This window comes from Sorghum bicolor, chromosome 9 (genome assembly GCF_000003195.3).
Source record: "Sorghum bicolor cultivar BTx623 chromosome 9, Sorghum_bicolor_NCBIv3, whole genome shotgun sequence".
NCBI lineage: Eukaryota > Viridiplantae > Streptophyta > Magnoliopsida > Poales > Poaceae > Sorghum > Sorghum bicolor.
The window spans coordinates 55298287-55311946 of NC_012878.2; the positions used below are offsets into that span (position 1 = coordinate 55298287).

The window sequence follows — 13660 nt, forward strand, 5'->3', positions numbered from 1 at the left end:
CCTGTAGGAGCGAATTTAAACAGGTCTGTATTATAAAAAAAATGAAAAAAATAGGCTAGGGTTTCCTTGCTGACTTCAGTCAAAAAAAAAATGGAATAGTGCCTCTCTGCTATGGCGCTGGTCTGGGAGGCACTGAAACTGAAGGATAACGTCCAATGCCAAGTCATCACCTTCATGTATCTCTGGTGGTCTGAAAGATGTAGGGTCCGAGAAGGGAAGTCACCACGGAGGCACGGACACACGAACAGTTGGCACAAGTGGTGAATTGCTATGCTAAAGAATGGGCAACACTGAAGATGGCGTCTCCTGAACCTGTCCCAAACCGGCGAAAGACAGATTGGACCAGACCCCTACAAGATTTTGTTAAGATCAACTGTGATGGCGCTTTCACTAAGGAATCATTGACAGGTGGCTGGGGCTATGCGATGAGGGGTTGCTGCTGTGGAAATTAAAAGAAAGCTTGTTCTGTAATTTTAATAGCAGTTCCATAGTCTACAATCCCCGCTCTTGAAATCTCGTTGCATACAAGCTAGCTGCCTTTGGGGCAGATTTATGTCTGGGTATCCTGTTCGCTTGGGATTATTTGTCGAATTTGTCAGCTATTCAATAATATTTTTCTATTACAATAAATTAGTGAACAATATTTTCAGCCATAACTTTTCAGCTGTTGGGCATTTGACATTAAGTTCTGAGTAATGGTGATCGTTCCCATGTTTTAAGAAAATGTTGAGTATCTTGCCATTTACTTTCTTTGGATTTTTAAAGCATTTTTATTGAAATAACAAATTATGAGATTATTATGGAATTACTTATGAGAAAAATGTGCTCATATAATTCCATGATTCAGACTAAGTATTTAAAAATTACTGATAATAATAAACATATTTCATAGTGATATTCAATTTAATTACCCAGAAAAATGAAAAGAAAGGTAAATAGGTAATTCATGTTTTGTATTGTCCCTAAACCCAAAACCTCCCCTGTGCTCTCAAAAAAAAAAAAAAAAACCCTCCCCTGCGGCCTTGCGTGTTTTTAGCCCACAAGTGAAGGCCCATAAAAAAAACAACTAGGGAAGTGGAATGCTTTCGCTCCCGTACTACATCCCCGTTGCCTTGTGCGCGCCGCCGCCCATCACGGACGTCGGACGGGAGAAGAGAAGCGGGGAGCACCGGAGCAAGCACCACCGCCGGGGCGTCGAGGTCGCGGCGTTCACCGTTCGCTGAGGTAGCTACGCTCCGGCCTCCGCGGCTGCCGGCTCCGCCAACACCCACCGGCCACCGCCAGGCCCAGGCCCCAGGCGGCCAGCCACTGCGACTCCAGCTCGTCAGTTCCCAGCCGCCCTTCCCTCGATTCCTCTCCCTCCCCGGCTCCCTCAGTTCTGATATGAGGATCAACAGTCTCCAGATTTTATTTTTCTTTAGCAAAAATTTAAATAAGTTTAGCTGAGAACAGTTAGTTCCCTAGTCGAAGATATTGGTGTCTGCTACCTGATTGTTGCAGCCCTTGCTTTGGACTGTCTGAGGCTTATGATATTTTTTCGTACATGGATCCAAGTATTTGTATAACACTCCTCGATATGGCTTGTTATTTGACTTGCTCACTTGCACAAAGTTTTCTATATCGCATTTGATTGTTGAGTAGTAGTTTTCAAAAAAAAAAAAAAGATTGTTGAGTAAACATGTATGTTTTTGTAGGGTGTGAACTGATTCTCTAGCAATGCTCTTTTACTTCTTCAAATATGTGAAACATAGGCAGGCCTAACTTATAAAAGTTGGGTATTACTTAAAAACTGAATAGAACTTTGCACCAGGACTCATATCTACTAGAAATTTTAGTTCAACCATTGCATCTATTAGATAGAAATTTTATCTTCAATTTAGTTATTTCTATATGTAACATTAATGGGTTGCCATTGGGTAGGGGTATAATGGTTAGTTTTCACTGCTAGTCAGAGGCCCTAGGCTTGAGCAAATTCTGGGTCTGCCACTGCCTGCAGTGCGGCACTTAGTTATCCACCATTAGCCACGGTTGCTTCCTGGACATTGTCCAGGGGGTGAGCTAGGCACGCTGCAAGATTTGGGCCATCTCAATGCAGAGGCGGCAGCTGGCAGCAGCAAGGTGTGGTTTGTGCCATTTTTTGTGATATAAGATGGATTAGAGAGAGTTTCAGTGAATTCCTGCCATTTTTTTTAATTTGAATTATTTAAATTTAGTCCGAAATTTGATGCTCCACTCTGATATTCATTGTTTGATTTTGTTCTTTGGTATGTAGTAAGTACGGGTCGCCAGCTGTTCCCCTCACCGTGTGATAGTGTGATGGTGATGGACTTGGACGAGCCGCTTGATGCGGCGGCCGCCGAGAAGGGCGAGGCGGCGCTGCGGCGACTGACCGAGGCCGACCCGGCGCTCTTCCTCTCCCCCTCAGTGGACCTCGCCGCCGCCGCCCGAGCGGCCTCACAGTACATCTATTCCTCTCTGGCGCCACTCTCCCTTGCTCAGCCGCCGCCGCTCCCTACCCTCCTCGCGGACCCCGCCTTCGACGCCGAGCAGATTTGGTCCCAGATAGAGCTGCTCGCCCGCCCGCTCCTTCCTCACCTGCGCCGCCAGCTCCGCCGTCTCGAGCAGCAACCTCCCTCGCAACAGCCTCCTGTGGAGACGCTTGCTGTTGCCGAGGGTGAGCAGTTGGAGGAGGATGGAGAAAGTAGCGAATCAGAGGAGTTGAAGAATGAGGAGGAGGAGTTGGAGGGGACAGAGGACGAGGAGGAGTTGGAGGGGACAGAGGATGAGGAGGAAATGGGCGACGACGAGGAGGAAGAAGCGGAGCTGGATGGTAGAGGAGGGAATGGGGTGGAGGATAAGTTCCTGAAGATAGATGAGTTGACGGAGTTCCTGGAGAAGGGTGAGGAAGAGGAGTATGGTAGTGGTGCCAAGCGGAGAGAGAAGAAGGCGGCGAAAAACTGGATGGTTGAGAGTGATGGTGAGGATGACGATGAGGATGAAGACGAGGACCAATTGGATGTAAGGATTTCATGGTCATTCTCTCTTTTTATTTCCCAATTGTAGCAAGATCATCTTTAGTGTTTTTTTATAGATTATAGGAAACAATTAAATAGAACCAGAAGTAGGTAGTATTTCAAGAAGTGAAGCTAGAATTTCTGTTAGCTGTGAAAGGGGAAGTAACTCAGCATCTAAAGATACTTCAGAAAATTAAGGAAGTTCTTAGATGTGATAAGGCTTTTGTGGTCAATCTCTCTTTGTTGCTCTGTCTCAGTTATAGCAAATTAATATTTAGTTATTGTATAGAAAATAATGGTGAACAATCTGAAGTAGAATTGCAGCCAAAATTTCTGTTAGATGGCCAGATGGGAAAGGGAAAGTAACTCAGCATGTAGAGCTCAGAAAACAATACTGTTATATGAGTTTTGAAGCAAGTTTCCTGCCTGAATTAATGATCTTGTTTTGGTAGTTACAGTGTCCAATACTGTAAGTTTTATGAAACCATATGTTAGTCAAGATATTATTCTTGTTTAGCTTCAACACTGATGCTGTTATCTGCAGTTAGAAGATTTTGAGGATGATGAGGAGGAGGATGAAGCAGGCGGTGGAGATATTCGGTAAGCCTTTCATGCTAGTTTTCAAATATGATATTGTGAGTGCAAATCACTTTGGATTGGATACTTCTCACTTCTCAGAAACGAAGCATTTGTATACTGGACTTTAGCTGTATGCTAACTTTATTTTCACTATCGTGGCATCATTTTTGTGAAGATTGTTGGTAAGAGGTTTATATATAGATGGTGCTGGCAGGTGGCAATCATTCACATTGAATACTAGATAACTGGCTCTCGTTAGGAAAGTGCAGAAGTAGCTAATATCTTTGTTCTTAATGCACAGACTGGACAAAGTGTAGCCACTGTGGTACTTGGAATGCATCTGCAGATAGAATACCATCTGGCACTGTTATCTGAACTGCAAAGGGTTTTTCCAGGTATAAAGATTTTTTTGAGAAGGGACATAACAAGCAAGTTAAGAACAGAGATGGTTCCACAAAGAAAGTTCAATTCAAGGATGATGATGCACATGAATCTGAACTTGATGACAGTGAGAATGATGATGGAAATGTTGGTTCCACCCTAGATAAATTCATTTCAGTTGGAGTATGCACATATGCTAGCTTGTCAACGGTTTGCCTTTGTACAGGTTCAACAAGAGCAAGGTCTCTCAACTCACGAAAAGGAGCGTCTGAAGATGCGTGCTAAAATAGAGCAAATGGAGAAAGCTAGCCTTGAACCCAGCACATGGACCATGCAGGGAGAGGTTCTAAAAATAATGCATTTTATTCTACTTTCAGCTATGCATTATTATGATTTGATGATGTTATTACATTTAATTATAAATAAACGAAATTGTTATTTGTAGGTTACTGCTTCTAAGAGGCCCAAAAACAGCGCCCTAGAAGTGGACCTTGATTTTGAGCACAATGTAAGACCTGCCCCTGTAATCACCGAGGAAGTGACAGCTTCCCTTGAAGAAATGATAAAGAAAAGAATCACAGAGGTACATGTTCTGTTTTTTCCCTTTTGCTCATGTATATGGTGTTCAACTTCAGCTATGGTAGTATAGTGCATTTTTTGCAATGACTAAATCAGACAGTCACTTTCTATGTTTCTGTTATTAATATTTAGATTTGATCTCCTGATTCCTTACAGAGTCTTTTTGATGATGTCGAGAAACCTACTATGTTGCCATCTAAAGCTCCAAAGGAGCACAAGGAACTGGTATGCCAACTAAATATCTTACATGGGAGCCATAAGACGACTCTGCTATTGGTATCTTATTATTGTGATTTTTGTTCCATCAGGATGAAACTAAGAGCAAGAAGGGTCTTGCTGAACTCTATGAGGTTCGCACTATACCAATATTTTTTATTTTCTATCCATACTGATTGACATTAGTATGTAAATCAATTTACTGTTGATTTTATTCTTCCAGGATGATTATGCACAAAAGGCAGGCATTGCACCTGCCCCTCTTTCTATTTCAGATGAACTAAAGAAAGAGGTGAGTAATTATTGGCTCCTTGCTAGAATGGGTGAAATTAGTTTTAGTGTACTCTTTACATCAATTGTTGTCAACAATCTAATACTATATTTGTGTTGATTTGAAAGCAAGCATATTTTTTACAGAATACTTTTTTCAGTGTCTTTCTCGAGAACCATGGCAGATGTTACTATTCTCATATATATATATCTGAGGTTCTCATATATATATATATATATATATCTGAACAAGTTCTTGTACTCTTCTGTTTATTTTGATCACTGCAATATAACTGCTTGTATTTGTAGTTTGGCTTTGTTGTGGTTTGCAATATAATTTTTGCACTATAAAGAAATAAGCTATTGACAATGGTGTTTGACCATGGTTTATTTGCCATATGCCATGAAATTGCCTATCAATTATAGTTGGTCTATTGGACCAGTTGCATTAGATTCCAAAATAACTTGTTAGACAAACATGAAGAACTGGATTCTTCATGTTATTTGAGGCGTCACCTAGGCATCCAGGCATGCCCCCTAAGGCCCGAATGACACACACAAGGCACCACAAGGCCCGCTATGGGCTTACACTGTCACTTAGGCAGTGCCTACGCCTCCTGGCATGCTCCCAATGCCATAGGTGCCACAACACGTAAAAACCATGTGTTTCTTTTGTTCAGTTACTAAGGCTGTTTTGATAACATATATACTTATATACTTATAGATAAAACTTGGTGGGGTAGAATTACTATATTGGTCTTGTTCGCTCACTCTGTTGATGCTATTTTTTTTTTCTGTTGATGTTTTATGTTAGCTATAAGTGTGTACTAATGACTAACTGTTCCTACCTAGGCAAATACTTTATTTAAGCGGATATGTTTGAAATTGGATGCGCTATCACATTTCCACTTTGCTCCAAAGCCAGTAAGGATAACTTCAAAATTCATATCTGCGATCTCTTTTGCTAAGTACTTTCTATGTATGAAGTCAAATATTGTGTTTTCAGGTCATTGAGGATATGTCTATACAAGCAAATGTTCCTGCTTTAGCCATGGAAGAGGTACACAAATTGTTCACTTTTCCCTGTGATGTTGCTCTATCAGAGTGATTTGTGTAGTGATGATCTCTGTCTTTCAGATTGCACCTGTAGCTGTTTCTGATGCGGCAATGCTTGCCCCTGAAGAGATCTTTGAAGGAAAAGGTGATGTTAAGGAAGAGGGGGAACTTACACAGGCTGAGCGCAAGAGAAGAAGAGCTAACAAGAAAAGGAGATATGCAGGTAATTTTTACCTTGGCCCTTGAGAGTAAACGAGGATGCCTTTCCGCTCTCAATCTCATGCAGAGCTTTTTGCAAGGACATCCAAAATCAGATAAATGCACTTTACTTCAGTTGTGTTCAAGATGAACATTCAATGATTTTTTGTTTCCCTTTCCTTGAAATGCAGCATCCCATAAGGAGAGGCCAGCCAAGTTGCAGAAAGATTGAACTCAATGTTAGTAAACCATATAAATTTCTCATTAGCTTCAAATGGTACAAGAGTGATAATACAAATTTTCCAAATTTTGTATTGTACCCTGTACTATTAGCCTTTACGTGAACAGTAAAATGTGAGCATTTATATCTCTACAGAAGTACACTAGAAGATCGAGAGTTTTGATTTGCTGAGATACAATTTTGAGAGTGAAAAAAAAAGAATTGTGTCTGTCGAACACTCGAACACGGTAGAATGCTCATCCTTCGCCCCAACCAATGGATTTGGTTACAGGTTGCGATTCACTACATGTATAATTTTCTTTGCAGCTATTGCAAATGAAAGATAAAGATGACTAATCATTATATTCAAGTTAATTTATTCATAAACATGTTTATCTTTTTTTTGGCAATGTATCCACTTTCCTTTAGATTTAAGTCCACGAGCAGGTAGCAAATACCGTTTGATCTCATCTTCTTGTATCTCTGAACGCGCTCAGACTTCGATTCTTCTTCGGAACAGGAAAGCTCCATACCTAGTTTGCACTCATGGCAAAGGACGATTCTGGTCAGGGAGTTGCTGAAAAACTGAGGCATGACGAGCGTCATACCTTGCTTGCTATACTGCAAACTCCGCCGTTGCTTTTGGCTTGATGCTCAAATACTCAAATAAATAGGGTCGATTTACGAGTTTAGGGATTTGGATGATACGGCAATATAAATCTAAAGATTGGTGGTGAACTTTACTCTTAATACTATATATGTTGCCTCACCAGGTAATTGTGCAAAGCAAGACACTGCAAATGAGATCTCAGATCTCCTTGCTATACAAACCGAAATGGCTCGCTCATCCTGGCAATTAAAAGCTTGCCCAAGCGAGCGAGGCGAGGCGACGCATGTCGGGCGGAAACAAATGGGCCGCAGTCCAGAAATGAAGAAGCCTTATAAGCACGGGATCAACTTCTTGTAAAAAAAAAAACTTCCAATCAACTTTCACTTAAGCCCACGGATCCAGCGGCCCAGCGTGAGAGGCGGAACTCTCTGGCCTTTTTTCTCTCGGTCCCAAGCAGCTGCACGCGCGCACCGCCCCTCGCCGCCGGCCACGCTCCTCTCCCTCTCCGCCGCCGCCGCAGCTGCAGGAACTCGCCTCGCCGGAGACCATGTACCGCGCCGCCGGGAGCCACCTCCGCTCCCTCAAGGTTCGGTCCTCCTATTCACCCCTGCCTTCCCCGTTGCATGCACGTCTCGATCCACTCGCGTATGGAGCGCACTTAGGTTAGATCCGAACGGGTCGCCGGAGTCGATTTGCTCATGTGGCGATGAATCAGAAGCTGGGTTCTTTAGTCCTACTTCCGGGTAGGGACACAAATGAATCGAACTCGGAGTTATAATTTTTTTTCTTAGTTATTTCGAATCACATGGGGATGGAATTCGGCAGGCAGCTTTGATTGCTGTCGATTCTCATATTTGTCTCGCAGTGTTAGATTTCAGATGCCCTTTGAGTTGTGTTTCGTTGACGCATTGTGTAAGCCTGAAGACATATTCCATTCTTGTATTGTCTTCAATTTTTCAGCATCATGGTGCTTCTAGGTTTGCCAGCACAAATGTTGTGAAGCAGTCCTCAGGTGGTCTGTTCAGCTGGCTTCTTGGTGGAAAATCAAGCCAACTCCCTCCCCTTGATGTTCCGCTCCCAGGCATTGCCATTCCCTCACCTCTACCAGATTTTGTAGAGCCATCTAAGACAAAAGTCACCACACTTCCCAATGGCGTCAAGATTGCCTCGGAGACATCATCGGTATTGCTCTGCTCTCACATATGTTCAAGTTCTGGTTTTGTTTTGTTTTCCATGACATCAATGTTTTCTTGTGGACTTAATTTCAGAGCCCTGCAGCATCTGTGGGTCTGTACATTGACTGTGGTTCCATCTACGAAACACCTGCTTCATCTGGAGTATCACATCTGTTGGAGAGAATGGCTTTCAAGAGCACAGTGAATCGGACTCACTTGCGGTTAGTTCGCGAGGTAGAAGCCATTGGAGGAAATGTCTCCGCATCAGCTTCTCGTGAACAAATGAGCTATACCTATGATGCATTGAAGTGCTATACACCAGAAATGGTTGAAGTTCTCATTGACAGTGTGAGGAATCCAGCATTCCTCGATTGGGAGGTCAAAGAGCAGGTACTTGATCACTGAAAGTAAATTTAAGTTCTTTTTTTTCTTCCTTTTTATGTACTAATGGTGTTATTCGTTTCTACAGCTCCAGAACATAAAATCTGAAATAGCTGATGTGTCTGCTAATCCTCAAGGTCTACTTCTAGAGGCCCTTCATTCGGCTGGATATTCCGGGGCATTAGCAAAACCTTTGATGGCTTCAGAATCCGCTGTAAACCAATTGGATGTTAGCATCTTGGAGGAATTTGTTGCTGTAAGATTCAGTGATTTATTTCCCAAGTTAATGCTCAGTCATGAAGGCGTCTTTGTGACTTTTTTGCGTGCTGTGATAAATGTAGGAACATTACACTGCTCCCAGGATGGTTCTTGCAGCATCAGGAGTTGAGCATGATGCGTTGGTTTCAGTTGTAGAACCACTTCTGTCTGACCTTCCGTGTGTGAAACGTCCTGAAGAGCCAAAATCTGTGTACGTGGGAGGGGACTATCGCTGCCAAGCAGATTCTCCAGTGAGTTGTTGGCATTGCATTAATATTCTTGAGGCGTTATGAATGTTTTACTTCAATTGTGCTTAAAGTTGGATTCCTTGGGAACAGAGCACACACATTGCACTTGCTTTTGAGGTGCCAGGAGGCTGGAATCAAGAGAAAACTGCAATGGTTGTGACGGTGCTCCAGGTATGCCTTACAACTGTTGAAATGATCTAACTAATGGATACTAGATGCCATTTATTCTATATAATAATTGTTGCTGCTTTCTTATGTTTTTTGGATTTTATTTTTATATGTTATCACATTTGCTTGATGCATTTTCGAATCTAATAATGCTTCAAAGATATGTTCATCACGTTATTGTTCTGTAGATGCTCATGGGAGGAGGAGGGTCCTTCTCTGCTGGTGGACCTGGAAAGGGAATGCATTCTCGATTGTGTATGGCTCTTTACAAATCAATACTGTCATATAGTTATGCAAGCAAACTTAAGTGATGTGTCCTAACGTGACCTTTGATCCTTTATCTACAGATCTCCGTGTCTTGACCAACTTCCAACAGATTGATTCATTCTCTGCTTTCAACAGTGTCTATAACAATTCAGGCCTTTTTGGAATTTATGCAGTCACTGTAAGCTTCTCTCCTGGAGCATAGTCTAAATTGTATATGCCCCTGTGTTCAAACAATTAATGCAGCTGACTGTTTTTTTTTAAAAAAAACAACATTATCATTCAACAGAGCCCAGACTTTTCATCGAAGGCTGTGGATTTGGCAGCAGGGGAACTCCTGGAGATTGCAACTCCTGGAAAAGGTTTTCTTCTTGTCAATCATCCTGTTTCCACTCTGGGTTGACCATTATCATTCATATTCCTTTGTCCTCCATTTTTTTTTACCTCCTGTAGTTACACAAGAACAGCTTGATCGTGCTAAAGAGGCAACCAAATCTGCAGTTCTGATGAACTTGGAATCAAGGGTACGCTGTTCTTGGTCCTGATCAATCCTAACTGTATGACTTGTTTCCCTAGAGTGTCCTTTACACTACATATTTTTGCTCTTCTGCAGTCTATAGCATCCGAAGATATTGGAAGACAGGTTCTGACTTATGGGGAAAGGTATGAGAGTTTTGGTATGCTAGTACATAAATTAAGTCTATTTTCTGCTATATTTTTGTACCGTGTCCTTGCAAAAATATCAATACAGTCATGCTAGACAATTTTCTATAATATAGTACTTCAAATATGTTTGGGTCCCCAACAAGTCCAAACATATCTAAGAAGCTGAGCCTTGCCCAGTTCGTTGAGGGTGTGGATGTATGCTTAGACCACCCATATTCAAGTCCTCTTTTGAGATGAGTTGGGTGCCTATTTTTCTTCTTAATGTAAAGCCACCTAGTTACTCAAAAGTTGGTATAGTTTTTTTAGTCCAAGCAGATCGAAGACATAGCTGTAGTTTCTTACCCATGCAGTTGTGTCCATTTCCGTGTAAGCTAACATTTCCTTGGAGCCCAGACATTGTGCAGGGCATTATTTTATAATGTGACCATTACTCATATCTGCCAGTAGATCTGTTGTCATCTTTAACTGATTCTATGTTTCTGAAATTTCAGGAAGCCCATTGAATATTTCCTGAAAACAGTTGAGGAGATCACTTTGAATGACATTTTGTCAACTGCAAAGAAGATGATGTCTTCACCGCTCACAATGGCGTCATGGGGCGATGGTATGTTCACTAGTTTCGAGTTAAGTCACAGTGCCCAACAAGGTAGGGATACTAACCAAATTGCTCTTATTGCAGTTATTCATGTTCCTAGCTACGAGTCTGTCAGCCGCAAGTTTCACTCGAAGTGAGGATTCAGCATTGGACTTGCATGACCTGTTCCAACAACTGAAGGTGAAGCCTGCAACGGCCCCTCAGCTGGAATAGTTACTCACAGAATAAAAATCATGTGATTTCTAGTGCCCCTTCCCTGCGTGTATACGCTAAACATGTTTTTGATAAGAATCAGGCAACTTATTTTTCAGTATCGCAGCGGCACTAGATTTTGTGGATAAATGAGCTTTCTGGGTAAGCTCGTGCAGAAATATTTTCCCAACATATTTTGCAGTTTAGACGAGAAAGACACATGTACCATTTTGCATGTTTGTGTTGGATGCATGGCGTACATCTTTCGCAATTTTGGCTGTTACTGTTTCCATCGATTCTGGCATGTGTGCGCTTGCGCGCGTGTGACTGTATTGTTGCGATAAGATTAGCTATTCTGTGTATGTATTTTCTGTACGGGAATCAGTGGCTGTCACAGATAAAATGAAACCGTTAGAGTGTAGGTTTGATTTTTTGTGGAATTTAATTGACTTCCCACGGCATCCCATTCAAAGCCAGTTGGATGTTGAGCTGGAGCATTAAAGTGCAAACAGAAGAAAAACATTGGCGCCCCCATTCCCTCCACTAACTAATCCCTACGCTCCGTCACTGCAATGGATAACCTTCGTATTGAAACCATATTGCTCAGTGCTTTCAAGTTAAGGCATATTATTAAGAAACGATGTGTGCGGACATCATGCAAAAAGGGCATCGTGCATCATGTCCTCTCATTCTTTTAGGAAAAAAATTAAGGCGTCATGCATCAAGAATGTTGCTCGAAGATTTCTAATAAAAGCTCTTTATGAGGAGCTACAGCTCTGCACCCATTAAATCCAAAAAGGGTTTGACGCGCCTGCAAATATTATTTAGAAGGGAACTAACGTTTGGCATATTGTGCATGTATTGTGAGTGTATGTGTTAACTGTGAAGCTAAAAGGAGTCTCTAAAAAAATCATATGCTAGAAAGAATATAATAATTTATCAATTTGTGTTGTTTGAATTGTCCGAGGAATATTCATCGGATTATGATTATGTTGTTGTGTTCATTAGTAAAACAATATGCTGGTGAATTTACAAGAGATACACAATGGTCAGTGGATAATAATGTATACTCTCTCTGCCCCTAAATATATGTCGCTTTTACTTCTTAGGAAACAATTTTGATTAAATATATATTAAAAAATATTTATTTATTATATGTAATTAGCATTATTAAAAAGATATTTGAATCTAGTTTTTTAACAAATTTATTTAGAGATATAAATATTACATGTATTTTCTATAAATCAAATTAAATTTACAGGAAAGGGGCACAACAATATTGTGGGAAGTCAAGAAAGAAGAATGGAAGAATTATGTCTCCTCTTTTAAAGTGTATATATATAGATATAGATAGATTACATATACAGATATACTAGTAGATTATGAAAAAGTAAAGAAGTTTCCAAATTCCAATTCCCGTCCTACGGTCCTAGCACGCCGTTTTCGCCAAAGCCACGCGTACGAGGCACCAGCGCTTCCGATGATTCCGCTGCGCCATTTCCTGCGGCACAAGGAACTTTCGATAGCGACACCATCACACGACGCAGGGAATTGACCGGACCCGCTTGCCGTCTTGTACGCACTACACAGCGTGGCGGCGGCGCGGCATACGGTTTGCCTGGTCCCATGTGTGGCTCGGTGGGTATCGGGCACTAAACTTTTAAGACATAGTTTCTATAACTGTTACTCTATCTATATCAAAATATAAGTCATTCCAAGAATCTTAGAGAGTCAAAGTTTTTCAAATTTGATCAAATTTATATAGCAAAATAATAATATAACCAAGTATCATCAGATTCTTTGTTAGTTATATTTTTATAGTATACTTATTTTATGACATAAATCTTTATATTTCTCTCTATATTTTTGGTCAAACTTAAAAATATTTTGACTCTCCAAGATTCTTGAAATGACTTATAATTTGGAACAGAGGGAGTAATTTCTATAAACATTATGTATAGAAACTATGATCCTAATGGATAGCTTTTATACAATAATTTTTTATCCAATCATATTCGTTCTCTCTCCATTCTAAATCAATCATATTACTTTATGTCTTAGATCTCGTATAGATATGGTTTCTAACTTAGACCTAGTTTCTATAATTTTTACTCTCTATCTTAAATAACTATCTTATCATATCAGTAAAATATTTAGATATTATCATAGTTAATGTCTATAAAAACTATAATAATTTCGGCACTGAGAGTGCCCTTCCAGACTACATCCCTGACCCTAAAACCAGCGACCCCGCACGGCTATGGGCGGAGGCCACTGGAATCTGATTCCGTGATTCCAACGAGTTTACCACCAATCCGTCATCACATCACCACCGCATCAGGATTGCAGCCTGCTGCCTGCACCCTAAACCCTAAACCAAGCGCCCAAACTCGGTCGCAGATTGCAGCCTGCTGCCTGCAGGAGGACACACAAATCGTTGCGAGCCTGCGAACACAAACAGGCAAACGCGCAGCGGCGCGCACCGTCTGGCTGCAGGTCTGCTAATGTCCAGCATCCTGCTCCAGTAGCGAGGAATTCCCGAACCCGACGGGGAACGGCGGACGCCGACCGACCGCTTGGCCGGTGGAGG

At 41.4% G+C, this 13660-nt stretch overlaps 2 protein-coding genes across 2 annotated transcripts; both read left to right on the forward strand.

The window, feature by feature from the left end:
• LOC8083005 (U3 small nucleolar ribonucleoprotein protein MPP10) lies at window positions 1083-6883 on the forward strand. Its single transcript, XM_002440063.2, has 13 exons — window positions 1083-1323; window positions 2273-3018; window positions 3559-3614; window positions 3989-4121; window positions 4201-4317; window positions 4420-4557; window positions 4710-4778; window positions 4862-4903; window positions 4993-5061; window positions 5892-5963; window positions 6046-6099; window positions 6177-6318; window positions 6485-6883. The coding sequence occupies exons 2-13, from the start codon at window positions 2317-2319 to the stop codon at window positions 6523-6525; spliced, it is 1635 nt and encodes a 544-aa protein (XP_002440108.1). The 5' UTR covers window positions 1083-1323; window positions 2273-2316; the 3' UTR covers window positions 6526-6883.
• Window positions 7489-11360, forward strand: LOC8083098 (mitochondrial-processing peptidase subunit alpha). The gene is made up of 13 exons (XM_021447925.1): window positions 7489-7709; window positions 8084-8305; window positions 8392-8688; window positions 8768-8935; window positions 9021-9188; window positions 9276-9356; window positions 9542-9608; window positions 9701-9798; window positions 9907-9979; window positions 10071-10141; window positions 10231-10280; window positions 10775-10887; window positions 10963-11360. The coding sequence occupies exons 1-13, from the start codon at window positions 7671-7673 to the stop codon at window positions 11013-11015; spliced, it is 1500 nt and encodes a 499-aa protein (XP_021303600.1). The 5' UTR covers window positions 7489-7670; the 3' UTR covers window positions 11016-11360.

What these genes read in the sequence shown, in the direction of transcription:
- LOC8083005 (XM_002440063.2), top strand. Translation starts at nt 2,317, where the DNA reads ATGGTGATGGACTTGGACGAGCCGCTTGATGCGGCGGCCGCCGAGAAG. An exon ending in CAGATGAACTAAAGAAAGAG is followed by an intron (nt 5,062 to 5,891) that starts GTGAGTAATTAT and finishes GTTCCTACCTAG; the next exon opens with GCAAATACTTTATTTAAGCG. An exon ending in TCCACTTTGCTCCAAAGCCA is followed by an intron (nt 5,964 to 6,045) that starts GTAAGGATAACT and finishes TTGTGTTTTCAG; the next exon opens with GTCATTGAGGATATGTCTAT.
- LOC8083098 (XM_021447925.1), top strand. Translation starts at nt 7,671, where the DNA reads ATGTACCGCGCCGCCGGGAGCCACCTCCGCTCCCTCAAG. An exon ending in GGGAATGCATTCTCGATTGT is followed by an intron (nt 9,609 to 9,700) that starts GTATGGCTCTTT and finishes CTTTATCTACAG; the next exon opens with ATCTCCGTGTCTTGACCAAC. An exon ending in GATTGCAACTCCTGGAAAAG is followed by an intron (nt 9,980 to 10,070) that starts GTTTTCTTCTTG and finishes TACCTCCTGTAG; the next exon opens with TTACACAAGAACAGCTTGAT.